This window comes from Vespula vulgaris, chromosome 3 (assembly GCF_905475345.1).
Source record: "Vespula vulgaris chromosome 3, iyVesVulg1.1, whole genome shotgun sequence".
Taxonomy (NCBI): domain Eukaryota; kingdom Metazoa; phylum Arthropoda; class Insecta; order Hymenoptera; family Vespidae; genus Vespula; species Vespula vulgaris.
This window is the reverse complement of record NC_066588.1, coordinates 732,875-755,231: the sequence shown is the minus strand read 5'-3', so window position 1 is coordinate 755,231 and position 22,357 is coordinate 732,875. Positions and strand designations below refer to the sequence as shown.

General features: G+C 41.7%; 1 protein-coding gene across 8 annotated transcripts in view; it reads right to left on the bottom strand.

Annotated features, from left to right (window-relative positions):
- Positions 1 to 677: 677 nt before the first annotated feature.
- The window catches only part of LOC127062693 (uncharacterized), a 61,841-nt gene continuing 40,161 nt past the window's right edge, over positions 678 to 22,357 (bottom strand). For 4 of the 8 annotated variants that reach the window (XM_050991343.1, XM_050991344.1, XM_050991341.1 and 1 more), the window contains 8 exons: positions 11,035 to 11,229; positions 10,726 to 10,867; positions 10,387 to 10,604; positions 9,972 to 10,294; positions 8,364 to 9,803; positions 8,127 to 8,286; positions 7,861 to 8,029; positions 678 to 7,772 (listed from right to left, as the gene is read on the bottom strand). In XM_050991343.1, coding sequence (XP_050847300.1) covers positions 7,586 to 7,772; positions 7,861 to 8,029; positions 8,127 to 8,286; positions 8,364 to 9,803; positions 9,972 to 10,294; positions 10,387 to 10,604; positions 10,726 to 10,867; positions 11,035 to 11,229 — 2,834 coding nt within the window. In that variant the 3' untranslated portion in view covers positions 678 to 7,585. The remainder of the gene's footprint in view (positions 7,773 to 7,860; positions 8,030 to 8,126; positions 8,287 to 8,363; positions 9,804 to 9,971; positions 10,295 to 10,386; positions 10,605 to 10,725; positions 10,868 to 11,034; positions 11,230 to 22,357) is intronic. The other 4 variants (XM_050991345.1, XM_050991346.1, XM_050991347.1 and 1 more) reach the window with 4 other exon arrangements.

Genomic DNA, 22,357 nt, shown 5'->3' with positions numbered 1-22,357 from the left:
CACAAACATATATATATCCGGAACCCTTCAACGAGCGGCATTCGTTAATCGAATTAATATAATCTCGGCGGGCAGCGAGCCGGACACGCGCGCCCGTGATGACGGTCCCTGACTTTGGGCTTTTCGGCTTAGCCTCGACTTCCTTCTTCTTCTTCTTCTTCTTCTTCTCCCTCTTTTTCTTTTTATTTTTATTTGTACTTTTCGTGTTTGTTTTTGCCGCTTTCAAAGTTGTTTAAAAGTTCGCGCGCGTCCCGTAATCCAAACTCTCTTCCTCTCTCTCTCCCTCTCTCTCTCCCTCTCGTCGGAAGTACTTTGAACGAGTTTCCTTAGCGGAATGAACAATGAGAGGAAACAATAATCCTGGATGAATGAATTTAAGATTAGAATTAGCCGGAGTTTCTTTCTTTTTCTTTTAGAAAGGATTCAAACGATCGAACGATCGTACAGAATTTTATACTTATATATTTTGGAATTATCGAAAAGGTCGAGATTCGTGTTGGGATCGATAATATTTTTGGGATTAACGTCGTCTACCATAAAATCGATCCCTGTCCGACGAGAGAGGGAAAGAAGGAAATAAGAAAAAAAAGAAAAAAACAAGATTTCTGATTCGATCGAGCGTGTTCTCTAAAATACAAGAAAGAGATGAATACGAAGATGGGAATAGAGAAGAAAGATTCTGATCAAATAATTTATTAAACGTTCGCCATTTCATGGTAATTTACAATGTTACAAGACAACGACGAGTATCCTCCACGTCGTTCGCGAATCTTTTTGCGGTTGGTCGCGAAAGTTTACGTCGAGTTATCCGTGAAAAACACATTGCGGTACTAAAAAGAATCGCAACGAGACGAAAGCGGCGACTTCTTGTTCATCATCTTCATTTTTCTTCTTCTTCTTCGTCATCTTCGTCTTTTTTTTCCCTTGTTTCTTTTTTTTTCTCTTTCTTTCATTTATCTTTCAGAGAGAGATCGCTTCGATCTCTAGAATCCTAGAAAAGTCACGAAACGAATTTCGTTCGTTTGATATATTATATTATTATACGTACATATGTATAATACGCGTGTGATATACATATATAAATATAATTTATTAAAATGACCGCTCGTGTCCGTTGCGATCCGCGCTTTTCCTGCTCATATTTTTCTCTCTGTCTATTTTCTTCCCTTCTTTCTTTTTTTCTTTTTCTTTTTCTTTTTTTTTCTTGTTTTCGTTTGTCTCTCTACGAAGCTTACATTACGCCTAAAAAGTTAATATAGTATTTGTACGAAATACCGTTGAAAGTAACGCGTGACACCTCGAGGAAGCTCTCAGTGGCGGTGAAACGATCGGTCGGTTCGGAGGAGAGAAAACTGATCGGACTGATCGTGTATGTGTGTATTTCTTGTTTATGGTGTGTATTTCTGTGTCCTGTGTTATCGCTCTCTCTAGTAACTTTTCTCTTTATCATCCTCTTATTATTATTAGTTTTAATCTTTTCCACAATTAGCAACTCGCGAGTGGGAATCACCGAAAACATTTTTTTTCTTTCTCTTTATATACCGTTACTACTCGTTTAAGGGGAGAGAGAGAGAGAAAGAGAGAGAGAGAGAAAGAGAGAGCTCTGCACGCGATGGAATCGAAAGTATCTTAATTAATAAATATTGTGACGTGTTTTTTCTTTTTTTACGTTTTTATTCTTTTAATTTTTTAATTTTTTTTTGTTTCAAACATGGATATTACGTAAGACAAAATTCAAGAGAAAGAGAGAGAGAGAGAGAAATGATATGCAAATCTTTTATCATCCAACGAAGATGAGAATTGATCAATATTTTTTTGTATAAGATATAAAAAGAAAATAAGAATAGAGAAAAGAATAGAAAAAAGTAATTCTACAACCGTCTTAATTCCATCGTGCACAGAATCTAGAATTTGTCCTAAACGTTATGCACAACGAAAACGATCGCTTCTATCGTCGTCGTTATTCGAGATAGATAGCATCGTTTCCATCGGTGATTACGCTAATTAATAAATACATCTATTAGTCTCAAAAATCGCGATCGTGTCGTCGAGCGTCGCGTCTTGAAGGTCCACGAACGAGATCACAGAGAGGACAGAGATACATATTTCTTCGGCTTCGAAGCGCATTGATCTAATAAAACAGATCGAGGGAAATTTTCTTCATAGAAGGCAGACTCACATTAAAAATATAGCCGAGGTATGACTTGAGACGACAGGCGGACATAAAAAGAGCTCGTATTTTTGTGTGTTTCGTGTTTATGTACGTGTATATGCGTTTAGCAGTGATAAAATTGCTAGGAACGCGCCTCTGGCACTTTACTTTGTCTTTGTCTTTTTCTTTTTCTTTCTCTTTTTTCTTTTTCTTCGTCGTCATCATTTCCTTGTTTCTTGACATCCATTGAAGTATCACGTATTGCTGCTTTGTACCGTACCTGTTTGCTCGCACGTACGTACGTACGAATCTTTTATTATATCAGGTCTATGCGTATGAGTGTACGCGCATGTGTGTGTATTTTCCGCTGAGTTTGCATATACGTTTTTAACTGTTAACAACGTTTGTCCCTTTTTTTTCCTTCTCATTCGACACTTTCGACATTTCTCTGCTTTTCCTACGATCGTTGTCCGAATATTATTTTTCTATTCCTGCTTTTACCTATCGTTCTACTCTTGATCGTATATATATATATATATACACACGCATACTGTTCATATATCTTTATCTTAATTTTCATATAGAAACAATAATTCTTTTTTCTCTCTCTTCTCTTTCTTTCTTTCTCTTTTTTCTTTTTGTATTTTTATGCTTCTTACAGAAAATCGTCGTTCAGTTTGCCGTCTCGTTCTTTCATCGTTACCAGTAATTAATTTGTTCGAGTTGACGAATTAAAAAAAAAATAATAATAACATTTCGACATTTATTACTTTTCTTAGATCAAATTTCGCATTATTAAAAAAATGGAAAGAGTATGAAGAACAAAAGATGAATTACGAACCACGTTCTTTCGATTATATTTTTCTTGTCTCTCGAACGAAGCAACAAACTGTTCGACGATTAAATTTCATTGATTCGTTGTTCGTAAATTGTTGTTGTATTTTGATTAAAATGTTTGCAGAACGGTTTTGGGAGGCTCACACGTGAAATTTTTACGCTGAGGCTCGTGCGTCTGTCTCTTTCTTTTTTTTTCTTTCTTTCTCTTTCATTCTCTCATTTTAATTCTCTCTCTCTCTCTCTCTCTCTCTCTCTCTCTCTCTCTCTCTCTCTCTCTCTCTCTCTCTCTCTCTCTCTCTCTCTCTCTCTCTCTCTCTTTCTCTGTCTCTCTTCATTTCTTCCAAGAAAATGACAATTTTCGATGGAAATTCGGCAGCGATACGAAATTAATGGAGGATATGCATTTTTGTGCGATGTTCCCATGTAAACCATGTACATAGATAATATTCGCGTAATGTTTTTCTTTTTCTTTTTTTCTTATTTCTTTATGCGTCTTTCATCGCATTTTTCATCCTGATCCACCATCGGCACTTACTATCTCTTTCATTTTAATCATTTTCTCACGTATTCTCATTTCTTTCAGTTTCCTTATTTTTGTAAAAGTCAAAACATTCCTCAAGTTCCTAACGTGAAACGCGAGTTAATACAAATATTTACAGCATAGCGATCTGACCACGCTCGCTTTCGATGATTTTCACTAATCGATCGCTAAATTATCTTATCGCGTGTAAATCTTTCGTCCGTTTGTAAAATCCAATCAACGAGTCTCTGTTTTTTTCTCTCTCTCTCTCTCTCTCTCTCTCTCTCTCTCTCTCTCTCTCTCTCTCTCTCTCTCTCTTCTTCTATCTTTCTTACATAAAGAGAAAAAGAAGAAAATTAAAAAGAAATTTGTAATAAACTAGAAAAAATCGTCAAAAAGATCTATCTTTAGAGGAATATCAAATTATGTTTGTGTACGTGTATGTGTGTGTGTAATATATATATATATATATATATATATATATATATATATATATATATATATAGCTGTAAAAATCCTGGAAGTATACACAACGAAGCGAAAATCTCCCGACGATCGTAAAAAAATTTTCTTCTTCTTTGGATTTCTTTTGTTACTTATCTAATTACGTATCTAAGGTCGCCTATTACCTCTCTTTTCTATATCGTTGAATATCGATCATCGAGATTTCGCATCAGTTTTTGAATCGTTCGTGTGTTTCTCGCTAAATTAATTAGTACCAAATAAATTACTAAATATAAAATTCATGTATATATACGTGCGAGTGTACGTCTGTATATGTATATATATTGTGTGTGTATATATATATATACATATATATATATATATATATATATATATATATATATATATATATATATATACACATGCATATGTCGTATGTATACATCAAATAATCACGATCGAAGACAATTTTCCGTACGAACGTATTTTGGTACTTAGGGAAAGGGCTCATTTTCGTGTTTCGTTCAAACATGTTTCTCTACCTTATTCTTTTTTGTATTTTCCATTTTCTATTATTTTTCTTCTTTCCGATTATCGTGTCTCTCTCTCTCTCTCTCTCTCTCTCTCTCTCTTTCTTGTCTTACATACATACGCAAAGAACAGGCACGCTTTTCACTCTCATACTTTCTCTTTCGTATGTCCATGAGATATTTAACGCCTATGTCCAATATATTATATATTAAATAATAATAATAATAATAATAATAGTAATAATAATAGTAATATAATAATAGTAATAATAATAATAATGATAATGGTGGTGTCGACAATGAGAATGATAATGACGACAATAATAATAATAATAATGGTGATTGATGATAATAATAAAAATAATAATTATATAATATAATTATAATATATAAGAAGAGTAAGAATAATATTAATAATAATAATAATAATAATAATAATAATAATAAGAAAATCGTATAATCAAATATATTAATTTTAAATAATATAATTTCTAACAAATCACCCTCCATTCAACAAATAGTAAATAAACAAAATTAACGTTGTTCATTTCAACTTGGAATTTTGTATAGAAGTAGACATTGTTTTAATTATTAATAAGGTGAAAAGACTCCGTGTATGTGTGTTTAATAATGTTCGAATCTTCGTGCGTGGAGTCACGTGTATTTTAACTCGTAACTCGCGCGTCAACGTCATTTAAAATAGAAATATTCTTTTTTCTCCTCATTCGACGTCTTTTCGAACACGTACACTTCTCTTTTCTTTCTTTTTAATTATTTCCTTTTTTTGGCATACTACCGTCATACATTTGCTACTCACTAAATGGATTATACTTTACGATGACTCGCAATAATATTTACTACTAAAGGGGGTGGGGGGAGGGAGATCGATAAGGAAGGGACGATAGGGGAAGAATAGTAATAATAATATTATAAATAATCACGCTTCTCGCGCGATTGAACGAGAGTTCGTGATTAAAGCGAAAAAAAAAATGAAAAAAAGAAAAAAAAAAAAGAAAAAAGAAATAAAAAGACAAAGATGCGAAAGAAGTATGTAGAAGAAAAAAGAAAAGAAAATCGCGTGTTCCCGAGACTCGCAGTACGTGTTTGTATGTTTTTGTGTGCGTGTACGCGCGTGCGCGTGTATGAACGTGTGCGTGTGTGTCTGTCTATGTGTGGTAGATGCGCGTGGAACTATCGTCGGACGATGTGTGGAGGGTGTCGAATGAAAAAATAAAGTTTCCGCGTTTGCTTTTGTTGGATAGAGGAAAAAAAAGAAGTCCAAAAAAAAAAAAGAAACGAGCATTGGTTGGAACGCGACTCGTTTTAACTTTTCATTCATCGACTTTGCAGCAATTCGTACTCGAGACTGGACAAAATATCTACCGATCGAATGTTTGCAGTAAAAATTTTTTCGAGATTAAAAACAAATCTCCGGATTCGATTACTCGCGCTACGTATTTGACACGAAAAAAAAAAAAAAACGATTGCGTTCGGTTCGTCGAAGAAAATTTGGTTCTCTTTTCGAAGAATCGAACGATTTCGATAAGACGACGAATAAGAGCTGCGAGTAAGGAGATTCTTTATTCCTCTTTGTTTATTTCTTAATTGTTTTTCTTTTTTTATCGATCAAATCGAGATTTAGAAACATCCAGAAATCGTTCTACCTTCTCTACTATACTTGCTGGACCACGAGAAATGGATTTTACATCGTCGATTAACGATAATAATAACGATAATATTCGGGGTGATGCGTGTGCGCGGGCCTGACAGTTTTTCCTTTTTCTTTGATTTTGTTTTTCCCCCCCATGTTCCTCTGTTTCTTTCTTTCTTTCTTTCTTTCTTCCAGTTTTTTGTTTTTTGCCTCTAATTGAATTCATTGTCTTAATTTCGCAGTTCCGTACTCTCGTCAAACTTCAGAGTACCTTACGATGTTCACTTAGAACGATGGATGCTACGGCAAAACGGATTTACGAAAGTGTCACGTCACACTTGTTGTTAAATCTACCAGAATGTTTCTTTTCTTTAATCGAAACGCGAGAAAACGCATATCTCTCTCCTTACATCGCTAAATTTCTGTATTATTATTATTATTATTTTTTTTTCTTCGCTAAATGTGGTCGAGTGCTCTATTTTCTTGTTCTTTTTCTTTTCTTTTTTCTTTTCTTGATTCCTACCTTGAAACTGTCCGAAGGTTCCCACCAAGAAAGATCACGTCGCTTTTAACAGACGACCGCGTCGTATATTTGTACCTCCTATGTGAAAAATATTCATTTAAAGCTCGTACACGCTCTATGTCGCAAAAAATATTATATTCTCTTCTATAAAATTGTCAAATTCTACTAATTCGCTATAAACGCTCTCACGTCGTCGATACGCGACGATTCGCGTCGATTGCGAACGATCGTGTTCTTCCTCTACTATCGTTCTATTGATGTAGGAAAGATATCGGGAAGATATCGAAGATATACAGACACACACATAGATACATGCACACGTATATACATATATATACGTATGTATGCATTATATATATATATATATATATATATATATATATATATATATATTATGCGTGGGATTGTACGTACGATTAACAAACGGTTGTCTTTTTTGTTGCATCTTAGAAACGATCGTTCGATCGACGCGTAATCTAGAAACGGATATCGTCAGGTTTCTTATGAATGATTCATCGTGATCTCATTTGCATCATCTCGCAATAACTTAAGCATATGCTTCGTGATAAAATGAAACTTGATAATATAGAAAGAAAGGATAAGACGATAGGAATATATTCTGAGAAGTTGGAAAGAAATTACGTGGAGAAGTAGACCTTGGAAAAAACGTCTTGGGAGTTGACACAAAAGCGATCGGATCCTGTCGAAAATTGACGACTGAACGAAAGAAGGGGGAAGGAGAAGAGGAAGAGAGAGTGAGACAGTGAGAGAATGAGAAAGAGAGAGAGAAAGAGAGAGAGAGATCAAGAAGAATCGCTCGGTACGACGCTATTAAGCTTGAGGGGAGACCTGCGTCCAGTTTCAATGTGGCCCGCAAACTTTGTGCATTCCATTGGTTCCTATTCGAAGTATCTTATAGGAATTCGAGTCATCCAGGATTCTTCACGAGTTTTTTCCCGCGATAATCGTAAACGCGCCGACAGAAGAGTACCATGTCCGACGGTACCGGTATCGGCGGTTGCCGATTCTTTCTCGGATATACTTGGTCCCCCGGTGGAACTATTAAACCGGGACTTTCCAAACCCTCTTCGATTCTTCGCAAATTCTTGCGGTAGCTGAAAGAGAAAGTACAAATTTGCGATTGCGATATCAGAAGGAAACATTAGTTTTGTACTTATATGTTACAACCGAGGAAAAACTCACCGGCAATACTCGTTAAACGTTAGAATATAACACTTGTCCTCTATGCAAGCGACACTGTTGGCATCTCTGTGGCGAGAAGCAAACACCTCGTCCTCGGTGTCGCACTGCGTACGGCCTTGCTCCGTGTGTTCCGGCCTGTAGTACCACAGTAGCGAAAACATCATCTCCCCTGGAAAGATAAAATATTCTTTCATCTCCGTCGACGGGATGACGACGACGGGAAAAGAGCACGAGGCGGGGAGTACAAAATTTTCAAAGAAATTTACCGTCGTCCGGATTTTCCCAAAGCGCAGCTATCTTCGCGACGAACGGCAAATCGGCCTTCCTTGGTCCACTCTTAAGTAAAACGCAGTCTCTGGGTCTCAGGACATCGCCGCTCTCGTGCTTCATGCTGGCGTAACATCGACGTATAGCCGACTCCTCGTTCTACGAACACATACGAGACATACGTTACGAATGAAAATCGTTGAATACTTCGAACCGTATCGTCATTGTCTCATTACCGTTAAGTAAACTTTGGCTTCGAAAGCGTCACCCTCCCAACTCCAGCCGTTGCTCCATTTCGGCTTCAAGAACGTTTTTCTAGCGAGCGACAAGTTTTCGCTCCCCCCTACGGTGTCCTCGGCTTTGGAGGTAGCTCTCTTTACGCTAGACTTTTTCGTGCTCTTCCGTTTCTTCTTAATCAACGCTGGTTTCTTCGTCTCTTCGCTAGCCTCACCGCCGGCCTTGCCACCTTTGCTCGCCACCTCGTTTTTCTTGGCGCTATCTTTCGATTTCGTATCTTGCGCCTTAGACTTTGTCTCCTGCGACTTGCCCTTGCTCCTGTTTCTAGATTTGACGTCCTGCGTTTTTGCCTTCGTCTTCTCAGATTTACCCTTGGTCTGACTGATCTTCGTTACTATCTTCGACAGTTTCTCCAATTCCTTCGCCAAGCCCAACTTTTTACCGACCTTCTTCAAGATACTTGTACCCTTGTTCTTCTTACCTTCCGACTTGTCGTTCGACTTTGTTTTGCGATCCTTCTTCTGGGTCATTTGCAAGCTCTGCTGTATCACCTTGTCGATGGTCTCCATGATGGAAGTATCGCTCGCCGGAGATTTCGAGTTACCGGTCGCGCTGTTACTCGCCGCTTGTTTCGTACTCTTCGACTTCTTCGACGCGGATTCCGAGCTGTTGGGAGTCTCGGCCTTACGTTTCTGGCCCTGAACCTGACTCTCCTTCTTCGCCTGTTTCTTCTTCGAAACGCACGCTTCGTTGACATCGTCCACCTTGTCGAGAAGCGGCTCGATCGGCGCTATCGCTTTGCTCGCGTGCTCGTTCACGTTCAGATCTTGAGTCGAGCCGACCGACAGAGTTCTCTTGCTAACCTTTCTTTTCTTACGACCATCCGACAGACTGTCCAACGACAATTTTCGTTTGGTTACCTTTTGACACTTTGGTTGCTCCACCTCAACCGGAATCTTCTCCACGATCTCTTCCTTATCCTCGACCGTTTCTTGAACGGTCGGCTCGTAATCCGGCTTTTTCCAACTCTCGTTGCCTATGACCACGACGTCGTTGAGCTCCTCCTTCACGTCCGGATCAGCGTCGAGCTTATCGTCGATCAACAAAATACCCGAATCCTTGTCAATTTCTAATATAGCCATTTTGCTCTCTTTCATGCACTGCTCGCACTTCATGATATCGCACTTGTAGTCCGACTCACATTTAACGTTACAATTCGCCGCGCAACTCAAATTATCCCCGATCTCGACGCTGCAGGACTCGCACTTAACGTTATTGTTCTCGAGCTTGAATTCGTGAAACTTGCTGCTCGGACAGTTCCCAACCGTGAGCTTTTCGCTCGGCGAGAGTGTCTCCATCTTGACCTCGCAAGTAGACGTGCAGCCGTGTTTCTGACAGGCACACTTTCTCAACTTGTCCTCGGCGCGATTCTTCTCGTCCTAAGAGAAAGAAAGGGGGAGAGAGAGAGAGAAAGAGAGAGAGAGAGAGAGAGAGAGAGGGAGCCAGAGAGAGAGAGAGAGAAGGGAAAAGAGAAAAAACGTAAAGTTAGCACGAAAATACGAATACGAATTGGAAGATTAGAAAAGGATGGGAAGAGGCAACGATACCTTGCTCCTGCAGTCAGAGTTCTGAGAACGATTATGACCACCGACGAGATTATGAGACGGTGGGACAGCCGGTTGGCTTTGATTGAGGTTGCGTAAAGTGTTGAGTTGGACACGATCCGTATCCCAGGCATTGGCACCATGAGGTGGCGCTAGCCCGGCTAGCCCCCTCGCTGGCGAGGGCGGACCTACCAAAGCACTGGGCGGCAATGACAGACCGGGCCCCGATACCACTGGCGCTCCCTTACCATTACCAATAAGGGGCCCAGTATCCACGTTTTTTGGACATGACTGCATCGGGCACGGACAACCCTGGAAGGCTGCGTCTACGATTGCGGACGGAACGTCGAATTTAATAAAAACGTGCGTGGAGAGCTACGGAAGCGGCGAGTTTTTGATTAAACGAAAAGATACTCACGGTCTACGAAAGGTCTTCCCTGAGAATGAAGATATGCTGGATTAGCCGGAGGTGGTGGTGGAGGGTAACCCCCGTAATACGGAGGCAAGGGATATTCTCCGGGTGGCGGTGGCGGTGGTTGATAGTCGACGACTCCAGGACCACCAGCCGTGCCTCCACCTCCCGGTCCTCCGCCTCCGCCAGTCTCCTGATATCCATAGTACTGCCTACAAAGAAATCTTCTTACAGAATGCAAGAAGAGTCCACTCGGTAGAACGGCCCTATTCGCATCGCGGGCTCGAGCGTGTTCTCTCACACGTTTGCCTTCGCCAAAATATGCTTTGAGAATGTCGTTCTTACCTTCTGTAAGTTGGCGCGTACTTGTAGTACGGCGGTGGATGAGCGTGAGGATGGGTGTACGTAGGTGGATAACAGAGATCTTGATATTGAGGTGGCGTGCTATAATAGGAAGGGCAATATGCCCTATAAAAGCCTCCTCCACCTGGAACATACAAGGAAGGATTCGTTCGAGAGAGATCGTAAAATAGGATAGACCTATAAGATGATACACATCCTTCGGAATTGCTACGATTCTCTCTTTCTTTTCCCTCTTTTTCGACTCTAGTTCGCGATGGATGATAAATCGAATTTGTCAGGTAGAAAACGGACCTGGAATATCCACTGTATAGGAATATCTGAATGCACCTGTACTACTCGTACCACCGGAAGTGGTCGATGTCGCGACCAAATCGTCCGAGCCTTCCGAGTTTTGAGGAGGCGTGGGAGTTGGTTCCGGTGGTGGGCCCTTAACCGGGGGTAATGTTGGCGGGTGCTGTATCAGTGGTCCAGCCGGCTGATAATACCCTGCGAACAGACAAAATAAAAATCGATAAAGTCGTCGATCGCGATGTTTGCACGCGGAAAAAGAATATACATACATGTATGTATGTATGTATATGTATATGCATATTTATGTTCGATTCTAGGAAAGTCGAAAGAAACTTTGTCTCGCAAAGTTCCGAGCTAAGCGAAACCTGGCTTTCTCCTCGCGAGTAGTAGGACTGTCGTTACGGTGACGTGCATATCGATTATCCGAAAGATCGTCCGCCATTTACTTCGCCCAATCGCGATTCCGCTTATGTAGGTTAAACGCGCGCATATATATATCTATACACACACGTAGATGACACGCGCGCGTGGAAAGGCGCGTGCTCTCGCATGTCGTGTGCGTGAGAGAGACGGAGACGGACACAGAGAAAAAGAGAGAGAGAGAGAGATATTTATTCCTGTACGGTGATACAACGAGCAATCGCAAATATGCGTTTCAAGATTATAGCAATCCAAAATCAATCGTCGAATAATTTAGTCGATACTTGCGTGAATCGTTTAAAATAGGACACCAAGTGTGCATCACGCACGAAGGACATGCGAAAGAAAGAGAGAGAGAGAGAGAGAGAGAGAGAGAGAGAGACCGTCGATGGGCGCAGCATCCAGCCGCATAGAAATCTGTTTCTCTCGATGGACCTCGCACGAGCGCCAAGTAATGAAGTTTCGCGACGAGGCCAAAGTGAACGAAGGGTACACACTGGCTTTCTCGAGCATATATCCTTAGCCGGACAGGGCCGTGGCCGATCGAGGATAAAGGCCGCGTCCTTAAGGACGCTTACTGAAAAATATCGCGAGAAACGAGGTTTTATCGTCTTCGATGTGCCGTACTGCTACCGTTTTCGAACTCGAATCGACCTTCGTGATCCGATTTTTATCTCTCTTTGCTCGCCACGAAAGAAGGAGAGAAATCCTTTCGTTTCTTCTTTGTTCGGTTGGAAAAGAGTATGGATACGGTTCGAAGGATTTTCTACTCTACCTCGTGTGTTCGATCATGGATCAAATCGAGAGCAATCTGTGGTTTGACGGTTTCTTTCTTTCTCCTTTTTTTCTTGTCTTCTTTTGTGTATCTCTCTCTCTCTCTCTCTCTCTCTGATTTTTTGCTTTTTGTTCTCTCCTTTTCGTTTTCTTCGTTCATTCTCGAGAATCGGAATAAGAATCTTTCTAATCGCCCTAACGTTTCTCGAAATACGAATGAAACTAGAACCAATGTCTTTTCTACGAGAAACGAAATAGAAAATATCGTTGAAACGTTAGGACAAGTCAATGTTCATTCATACGAAGGTTATACGCGGGGAAAAAGCTCGGAAAGTTCTCTTTCTCGAAATACCTTTCTCATACCTTTCCCGTCTCGACGGACCGATCCAAAGTAGAACGTCGCGAACCTCGCGAAGCAAGAAGATATTTTAAGGTCGACGTATTGGGATGTCTCAGGGACGCGCGCGTCGACGTTTATGTCGTCGTGTCGTTGTTTGCGATCTATTAAGGTCGCTACGAGGCTCGTGAAAATATTTTCAACCTAGAAGGTGTATATGTATGAGCCGGCGAAGAGCAGATGACGAGGGACAACGAAACGGTGGCAGAGCTATTAAATACGTCCATTAAATATCTCTCTCGTTTCACTAACTTGAGTGTTGCAAACGTGAGAACGTAATCTTTCCTCCGAGCAAAGGTCACCTAAAGCTTTTCAGGACTCTCTCGGTGGAAAGTTCAACGAGGATGGTTGGAACGCAATGAACAATGCCGGAAAGCCTTCCATGTAGTACACGTATATATACTCAAAATGTATATAAGCGCGTGTATGTGCCTCCACACGGTTGATCTAGGTCTATAGATGAAGACACGAGTGTATCGGTGGAAACCATGGACACGACAAATGGGTCACTGTCCGGCACCGTTCGAGAGAGAGAGAGAGAGAGAGAGAGAGAGAGAGAGAGAGAGAGAGACGCGACCCATCGATCTAATGGCACGGAACGTGGAAGATGATGATAAACGCGAGACACCGCTCCGTTTCACGTCTATCTTTTCTCTCCTTTCGACAAAAGCTAACACATGACATATTTGAAACGTGCTCCACGAGTTTTTCCCTAAACCCGATGAATTTTTCGGAACGGTCAAACGTCCTGCGTGCCACATATTTTCTCTCTTTCTCTCGCTCTGTAAGGAAGAGACGACGTACTTGAACGACGAAGCGCTTACAATAGTTCTCCTATATTATTTTTCCCCTATCGCTGAAAGACTCGAAGGAAGGCAACCTTCGATTCGGGGAGCATAAAAATTCTTTTCCATTTTATATATATATATTGATACACACACACATACACACACATATTATGAATACTAATTGAATGGTATAATGAAGAGCTTATCAGGACAAGATAGAAAGAGACTGAGAAAACGAGCCGTTTCTCTCTCTTTCTTTCGTTCGGACAAGATGGAAAGAGAGAAAAGACAGTGGGTGCCGACTCTATTCCTATCTGTGGCCTATGCTGGTACGCTACGGTACTACTACTCGTTTTATCTTCGTATATCGCAGGCAAAAGTCTCGGAACGAACGGCGCTCGTAGCCTAGAGAAGTCAAGGACCCGAGCACGAAGGTGCCTTGCCGCAACGTGCCGGTGTCGTTGACTCAGAATAGAATCGAGAGAGTCTGACACTCTCAATGGCGCGTTTCGCGCTTTGCTCTTTCTCCGTGTCTCGTTCGTTCGAAAATCGTGACACGATGTCGATTGATCACGAAACGTCCTCGAAATTGTCCCGTTTCTAACCTACCTACGGTGCTTGAATACGTTCGATCGACTCGGAGATATAATTCTCGAAGGAACGTAGAAAATCATGAGAGCGAGAGAAACGAAAGCTTTTGACGGCCACCACCATCGCCGAAAGATGCGACCTGGATCGGTTTGATTCGACCTTGTTACGTTCATTTTTTTTTCTTTCTTTCTTTCTTTTTCTTTTTTTCTTTAGCCCTTTTTTTCTTTTTTACATGCACGCTGAAGAGAGAACGCTGAAAATTTCGCTAAAACGACTCCTGCTTCCTGCATGAAACATCGAGAGAAAGAGAGAAGGTGGAAGTTGCTCGGTACGGGCAGAAATTGAACTCGCTTGGATGTTTGCCCAACGACGAGGAAGACCGAACGGTTGTTTCTCGCTTTCTCTCTCTCTCTGTCTGTCTGTCTCTCTCTCTCTCTCTCTCTCTCTCTCTCTTTCTCTCTTTTAGAGTCCACGAAGAATTATTCGTAAACTTTTCGAAGCTTCTTGACATTTTGCAAATCCTTTTAAGGTAATTGCCTCGTCAAACGTAACTATCCTTTCTCTTTATCTCTCTCTCTCTTTCTCTCTCTCTATTTCTCTCTCTGTTTTAAGAGAAGACGATTAATCGAACGACGATCGTACTCGATAAATAAATCAATTTCTATGTTCAAGAGCCTACCCACGAAGGAATAATAAATATTCTTCTAGAGAATCGATGAGTATTCGAACGGTCGCTTCGTGAGGGAGAACGACGGGCTTATCCAACGAGTATTGCTCCATTTTCCAAGTATCGGCCAAACCCTTTGAAGAGAGAGAAGAAACTAGTATCGATTCGATCGAAATTAATAAATTATTATCAACCACGAGGAGGAAAGTTAGCTCTGGCCCATTCGCCTTCTTATGTTCGAGACACGATAAATTCATTGGACAGCTGGACGACGAATAAGAAACAGGAGAAAAAAAGGAAGAAAAAGAAGAAGAAGAAGAAGTGATGATGGTGATAGTGGTGGTGGTGGTGGTGGTGGTGGTGGTGGTGGTGGTGGTGGTGGTGGTGGTCTGATAATATCGGCCCGGACACGAGCTCAAAGTGATTTACATTATTTATATCGGGGTTCTGTCTTTCTCTCTCGCCATGCTCTAGTCCTCGGTTTAATCACGCTGGCACAAACGGCCGTCGGTAATTGATTCTTATACGGTATCGGCGCGATACGGGGTGGCTTGGAATGCGAGATCGGCGCCATAGTACACCGCCTAGTATTATCGTTCCGACAGCTTTGCCGATGTTTACTCGCGCGTCTCTTTGTAACCTATCGACTACGCTCGAGATTCTAAAGAACCACTTTGTTTCTTCCATCCTTCCTTCCTTCCTTCCTTCTTTCTTTCTTTCTTTTTCTCTTCTTCTTTTTCTTCTTTACATTTGCCCGTAATATAATAAAGAAATAACAACGACGCCGTCAACCGTACCAAGGAGAAATTTTACTTACAAATTGACTCGACTTGATATACCTATGTATTTATAAAGAGGAAAGCCCTATTTGGTACACGAGTGCTGCAAAAAGGATCGAAACCGTCGATGATGTATAAATACACTTTGTTCTTTATAAGAATAGGCTGTATAGTAAAAGAAGAAGTAGTAGTAACAGTAGCAGTAGTAGCAGTAGTAGTAGTAGTAGCAGCAGCAGCAGCAGCAGTAGTAGTAGTAGTAGTAGTAATAGTAGTAGAGTAGCGTAGTAAGTACAAAGTCGACGTTTAGAGCCGTTTAACGAGCGGCATAGGCGAGAGCGTATTGAAGGCAGGAAGGCAAGCAAGCAAGCAAGCAAGCAAGCAAGCAAGCAAGCAAGCATCCTCACCGAAGGCGAGGGTGTGCACGAGCCTTTTTTTAACGTACGGTATGCGCGAGCCAACGCCGATACGCTCGGCGGCACGCAACTTTGTTAATCCATAACCGTCGCCGTGTCATCGTTGTTCACCGGCCGTCCCTGTGCTAAATACGAAAGCGGACGACTTAAGTAAAACGAAGAAAAATTCGCTAAACCTACAAGAATACCTACGATTTTTCTTAGATCGTGTTTCTTATACTTTAGCGATATTCTAACGCTTAGATACCTACTACTTACTTGTCCTATATTCTTATCTCTCTCTTTCTTTATATATATATATATTATAACCGTAAGCGGGCAAAGTCGAGGAAATCGGCTTTTCCGGTAAAGGAAGAGAATCTCTGTTTTCGGCATCGAAGCGTGACTATGCTCTATGAAATGTACACGCCGTCGACAAGAACGTTGCGTGCGATCCCTTTTCTCTTTCTCCCTTCTCTCTCTCTCTCTCTTTATTCTTCTGAAAAGGTGTATCTTCTCGCACGCGATAACAAGGACGATTCGAAAATAAACACTTTATTTCGTAAGTTACTATCGCCCTACTTTTTTTTTCATGCGTTAGACCATCTGTCTCCCTCTCTCTCTCTCTTTCAATAGCGAGCTAATAAAAGAAGATACCTAATGATTCGTACGATGAACGGATGGATGGAAATCGAAATGACTTGGATGCGTGCTCGCGGACGCGTATTCCGTTCGTTTAATCGTAACCTATCGCTCGTCAAGGCTTCTCGACGACCTCGACCGAGTATCGTCTCGTCTCGTCTCGTCTCGTCTCGTCCCGTCTCGTCCGTCTCGATTTTCTCTATATAAAAACCCCCCTTTCGCTTCGGGACACGTACATCTCGAGCGCACGTGCGATACGTCCGCGTTACGAGGAGGAACGAAACGATCCGAGGGACGGCTATCCGTCACGACGAAGATGAAGAGAGAGCCCGAGAAAATGGACAAATAAAAGTCAAGATCGTTTAATCGTCTTTCCTGAGGAATATCGTTATTAACGTTTTATCTTCTACGGGTTAAAAGTTTATTAAGAAACTTTTTACTAAAATATCTTTTGCTTTTCTACAACGATCAGAGTGGATTATACAGTAATACGGAATATTTTCTATTTCTGACATGTCCACGAACGACGATGTATTGAATATTTAACGAATTTTAATCGCGACGCTGAAAAAAAGGACGCGATCAGTCTTTTCGCGACGAACGTAGGTCGAAGGTAAGTGCGAAGCTTTTCTGAAAGGAAAAAAAGAAGGAAGAAAATATAACGACAACGAGAAAAAGGATAAAAAAAAAGAAGAAGAAGAAGAAAACGCGCTTCACGCCGCGTTATTTGCTCTTTCACGCATCGTACGGCGCGTAACGCCTATCCATAGTTTGCGCTCGTCCGCCAGTGAATATCGCGTCGGTTAAATCCCTCTTCTTCTTTCTCGACAACAAAAGGAAAACAGAAGAAAAAGAAGAAGAAAAATAGGGAATAATAGAACGACACGTTGTTGAAACTCGCGTTGGTCCCGAACACACGCGCAACCCATCACCCGACGACCTAACGGATGCGCGTTTTCTGGCTACGCCGAAAAAAGTAAAAGAGGGGAAAGAAAATAGGTGGAAAAATAGAGAGAGAAAGAGAGAGAGAGAGAGAAAAAAAGAAAGAAAGGAATAAAATAAAACAAAAAAGAAAAAAAAAGATCTCTCGCGAAAATTGCTCAACCGTAACAACGCAGGTAAAGCGAGAACGAGCTCGCGATATGCACCTTCAAAAAATTCGCGCAACGACGCGTAAAATCCGGAATAATGAGTTACACGAGCCCAGTTAATTCGTTCTGCTAACTCCTTGTTTCTCTTCCTAATTCGAAGGAAAAAGAAAAAAAAAAAAGAAAGAAACAAGCAGAAGAAAAAAGGAAAAAAGAAATAAAGCAGAAGCAAAAACCCTAACACTCTGTCATACGAATCGATTAAAACGGAACAGGTTATATTATAATAAAGTTTAACTTGAACTTTCTCTCTCATTACTTCGGCTTCTCTCAGATAACGTTCTAGGACGTTGCTAGGTCCGCTAGCTCGTTCAAAACTTGTATAATGATCGTTTCTCGCCAAGTGGAGAGCGTAAAAGGAGGCTAACGGCAACGAATTGGGACTACGAAAAAGGACGTTAATAACGTTACCACCCGAGTTTAGGTACGATTTTCGTCGTCCTAACGTTAATCTCTTTTCTCTCTCTTTCTCTCTCCCTTTCTCTCTTCCTTTCTCTCTTCTTGTTAAAAAAGATCAAAAAAAATAGAGAGGATATGTAAAATCCATTCGAACGAATGACGATCGATCACTCGATGATTACCGAAAGATTCAAGTATGCAGAACGATCGTATAGGTCAGCGACGTATAAGTATACGTACGAATATACGCATAGGTAATAGATACGTAGACGCGTGTGGGTGTATAAAAAGAGCACTTTGTTTTGCTCGGTTGACGCGCGTCGTTAACACCTGCTTTGGTAGCTTTCGGATTAAGGGCCACGCGTCGAGACACGAGTGACAGCGCGACAGTGCCATTACTAGGACTCGTAAGTACTTGGTTACTTGGACCAACCCTCCGATATCCGTATATACGCATGTATTATACCTAGATCGTGCCAACTGAAAAGTCACGACGACCTTTCGATCCTCTTTCCTGCCCTGTCGGACCTCGTCTTTGTACCTATCTATGGAATCGATGATCGAACGAAAGATAAAAAAGACGAAGAAGAAAAATAAGAAACATCTTTCGACGGAGTACACCAACCGAAGAGAACAGAAAGAAAGAAAAGAAGAAGGAACGTTGGCCGAAGCACCGACGATGATACGTTGACACCACCGTAGGATTTGTGCCGTTACTAGGCCAACTCCTCTCTGCACGCTCTATTTTCACCGTTGAGCGCACGTTTAATACTCGCTGCTTCTGCTCCTCTTCGTTCGCTCGTTCGCTCTTTCGTTCGTCCGTTCACCATCATGGACCGGACGAATACACCGAAGAGAGGAATACGCGGACCACGCCTCTTGCACGAGCTGCTCTCGCTTACGCCTAACTCTACGAGAGAGAGAGAGAGAGAGAGAGATAGAGATGGATAGATAGAGAGAGAGAGAGACAGAGAGACAGAGAGAGAGAGGAGGAAGGTAGAAGGGAGGGAGAGAGGGAGAGAGGCAGAAAAAAAGACTTTCGAGTTTCCTTCCTCCTTCCTCCTTCCTTCAAGTCTTGGATCTACGCTTCGCAGAGCTCAAACGTTTTTCGACCGGAACAGGGCACGTCCTACGCGTCTACGGGATCGAAACCGGATTACCCTCGTTCTTTGCCTCAAGATTCCTTGTTTTTTTTCTCTTCTTCTTTTTCTTTTTTTTTCTTTTTATTTTTCTTACTTTTCGATAGCCTAGATCAAACGGCAATGCGTTAAATACCGATTCCTATCGATTTAGGATAAGTCCTTGTTTATTACATCTCGAGTTATTTTCTTATCCTTTAAACGGATTCGAAGCAAGATTTCTCATTACACCTTTTATCCGCTCGAATGATTTTCGACGAACAAAAATCACTTGAATTTTCGGATTGGTAGGTCGCGATTAAAACAGGCCTCCGGATCGTATGGAATAATCGATGACCTTGCCGTTCCTCGGACAAGCTTTTGCACTTACAGATTCGACCGGGACCGAATTCGCGAGACGTTTTATCCATCGATTTTCGCTCGCGGATATGTAAATCCGCGAATTCCTTAATATCCGATGTTTCTTTCGATGATCTTCGTCGCGATCGAAAGAAGCCACGAGGAAGTCCTTAACGATATTCCATGGCGAACGGCCAAAATTCGATATATGGCGTATGGCGTTTGTTTTCGAACTTGCGAAGAAATGCACGTCGATGCGAAAAAGAGGAGAAAGGTGTAGGGAAGGGGGAGTAGTCGCGTCGATTGAATGAAAAAAAAAAAAAAAAGAAGAAAGAAAGAAAGGAAATAAAATTAAGAAAAAAGGAAAACGAAACTCCATTAATTTTCTATAAAATTTCTTTGGCACGTTTCCAATCGATAACCACCGACACGCGAGGGAATCCAAAATACCTATGAAAACGTGCATACCTTTCGGGATGGCGGAACGAAGGTCGATCTATAAAATAGACGGTATAATATTAATTTATATATTGGTCCTTAATGGAATTGGATTCGAACTAGTTTCGAATACGAAAATACGTGCGCTTAAATTATTGCCACGTTCGAAAAGTTCGCAGCGACTTTTAATTAAATTCTATATATGCGTACGCTTGCGCGCTTGTCCGTGTGCGCGTACACGCGTACAACGATACGCGAGCGCGCACATACGTATATTAAAAATTGCTACGTGAATTTTTCGAAAGGTCCCAATGTGTCGGTGACTTTTAATAATACCAATCTCATAGATTAATTTTCGCGATTTCTCAACGTATCTATCCCGTTAATTAATATCGAAGAAAGACATCGATGTAGGAAGAAAGAAAAGGAGACCATTTTTCGTGGGGTGTCCCGCAAGACGAAACTCTCGAGCGATTAAGGTTATTCGGTTGTCGGTCGACGCCAATGCCTGAAAGCAGGTCGAGTTGCATTATTCTCACAGCTCGTTACTATCACGTACCGACTCGAAATCGTAGCTTCGTCGGCACGCCGGCGGTACTTCGAGGGAAACTTTATTCGATGAAATTATTCGATGCTTCTTCTTCTTCTGCTCTTCCTCTTCCTCTTCTCCTCCTCCTCCTCCTCCTCCTCTTTCACCTCCTCCCCTCTCTCTACACCGCAATGCGAGCCGAGACTCCAGCGCGGCGAAACTCCGTAGAAAACGGAATAACGTACGGTTATTCGATGATCTTCAAAAGAGACGTCTCGATAACATCCTTATCGAAATTGAATTTTCGTGGACTACTCGAAAAGAATTCCTGCTACGTCTCTTTTTCGGTAATCCCGTCGAATTTCGAATCTCGAGTTGAATCTCTATGAACGGAATACGGTCGAGCGAACGTAGTCAAAAGTAATCGCTACGATCCCTCTGGCTCGAGCACGATCTAGGATCTCCGATGATCATCCGGAAGATTTCGCGAGTAGGTAGTAGACCGAGAGAATTTCGAGCCGTAACCAGAAATGGCTATGACTACGTAAAGTTACGAGGTGTTGGTTGGAAGAGAAGGAAAGAGAGAGAGAGAGAGAGAGAGAGAGAGAGAGAAAGATGAGGTAGCGTAGGAGCGTGCAAATGAATTTTCCAATGTCCTCCGAAGCCTCGGTGGATGTGTAGCAGCTCTACGAGCTCACCTAGGCCAAGTAGAGTAGGCAAGTAAAGCTCGCGTACAGCTCGTAGAACGAAGGCAAGAGCAAATCTCCTCCGATTAAGGTTACTCGAGTTGCTGGCTGACGCCAATGGCGCAAAGCGGGTCGCTACATTATTCTTACTGCTCATTTCTACCATGTTGCGGGCTCCGTAACACAGCGACAAGACTATACGGTACCTCGCGCGAACACATATTCGATCGCACACACGCACACGCACGCTATCTTGCGGCTTTGTCGTCCAATCTTCGACCAATATATGGTTAGCAGCTCTCATCGCGAGAACATCGAATACACGAAACTTTTCGAGGACAACTCCTCGTCGTTGCGTTTAACCTTTCTACCTTTCCTTAAAACGCGGAGGTGGTGGATGAACGCTCGCGCACGTAGCCGATCTCAAACTCCTTAATTGGCTCAGGAGAGAGACGCGGGCTCGAGAGAGGTTCCTCCCTCTCTCTCTCCCTCCCTCCCTCTCTCCCTCTCTCTCTCTCTCCTCGAACTCCACCTCGTCGCTGTTCACCAAAATTCGAGCGTGCGTCCGCTTCTACGAGGTGAAAGTTGCCGATTCATGAGAACTGGCTAAAATCTTGAGAGAAAGAGAGAGAGGAGAAAAAAATACGAGACAAGTCGATAAGCTCGAAGAAACGTGCAAAAGATTATTTTTACGTTGAACATTTTTATTTGAAATATTCGTAGTACCATACATACATACATACATACATACATACATATATACGTGATAGAACTTATGGTCCCGAACACGTTGAGAACGTATGACAAACGTCAACGGCTCGCATATGTTTCCGGATTTAATGTTGACAAAGCCGCAAGATAGCGTCCGGACGATGGACGTATAATGTAAAAATCGATATGTATCGAAAGGTTGAGCGCGTTATCGTGGAAAACGGATTAACGTCAATGTTACTACGATACGATACGATACGATACGATACGATACGATACGATACGATACGATACGATACGATACGATACGATACGATACGATACGTTACGTCGTCGAATCGAAGACGAGAGCCATAGGATATGATCTAATTGCTACGTCCCCGCGAATTCGAGCGACTGCGAGAGCCGATGTTATATGGTATAGGTGTATCGCGCTAACGAAAGATTAAATCGCACGCGCGAAAAGTACGAGGCTAAATTTATG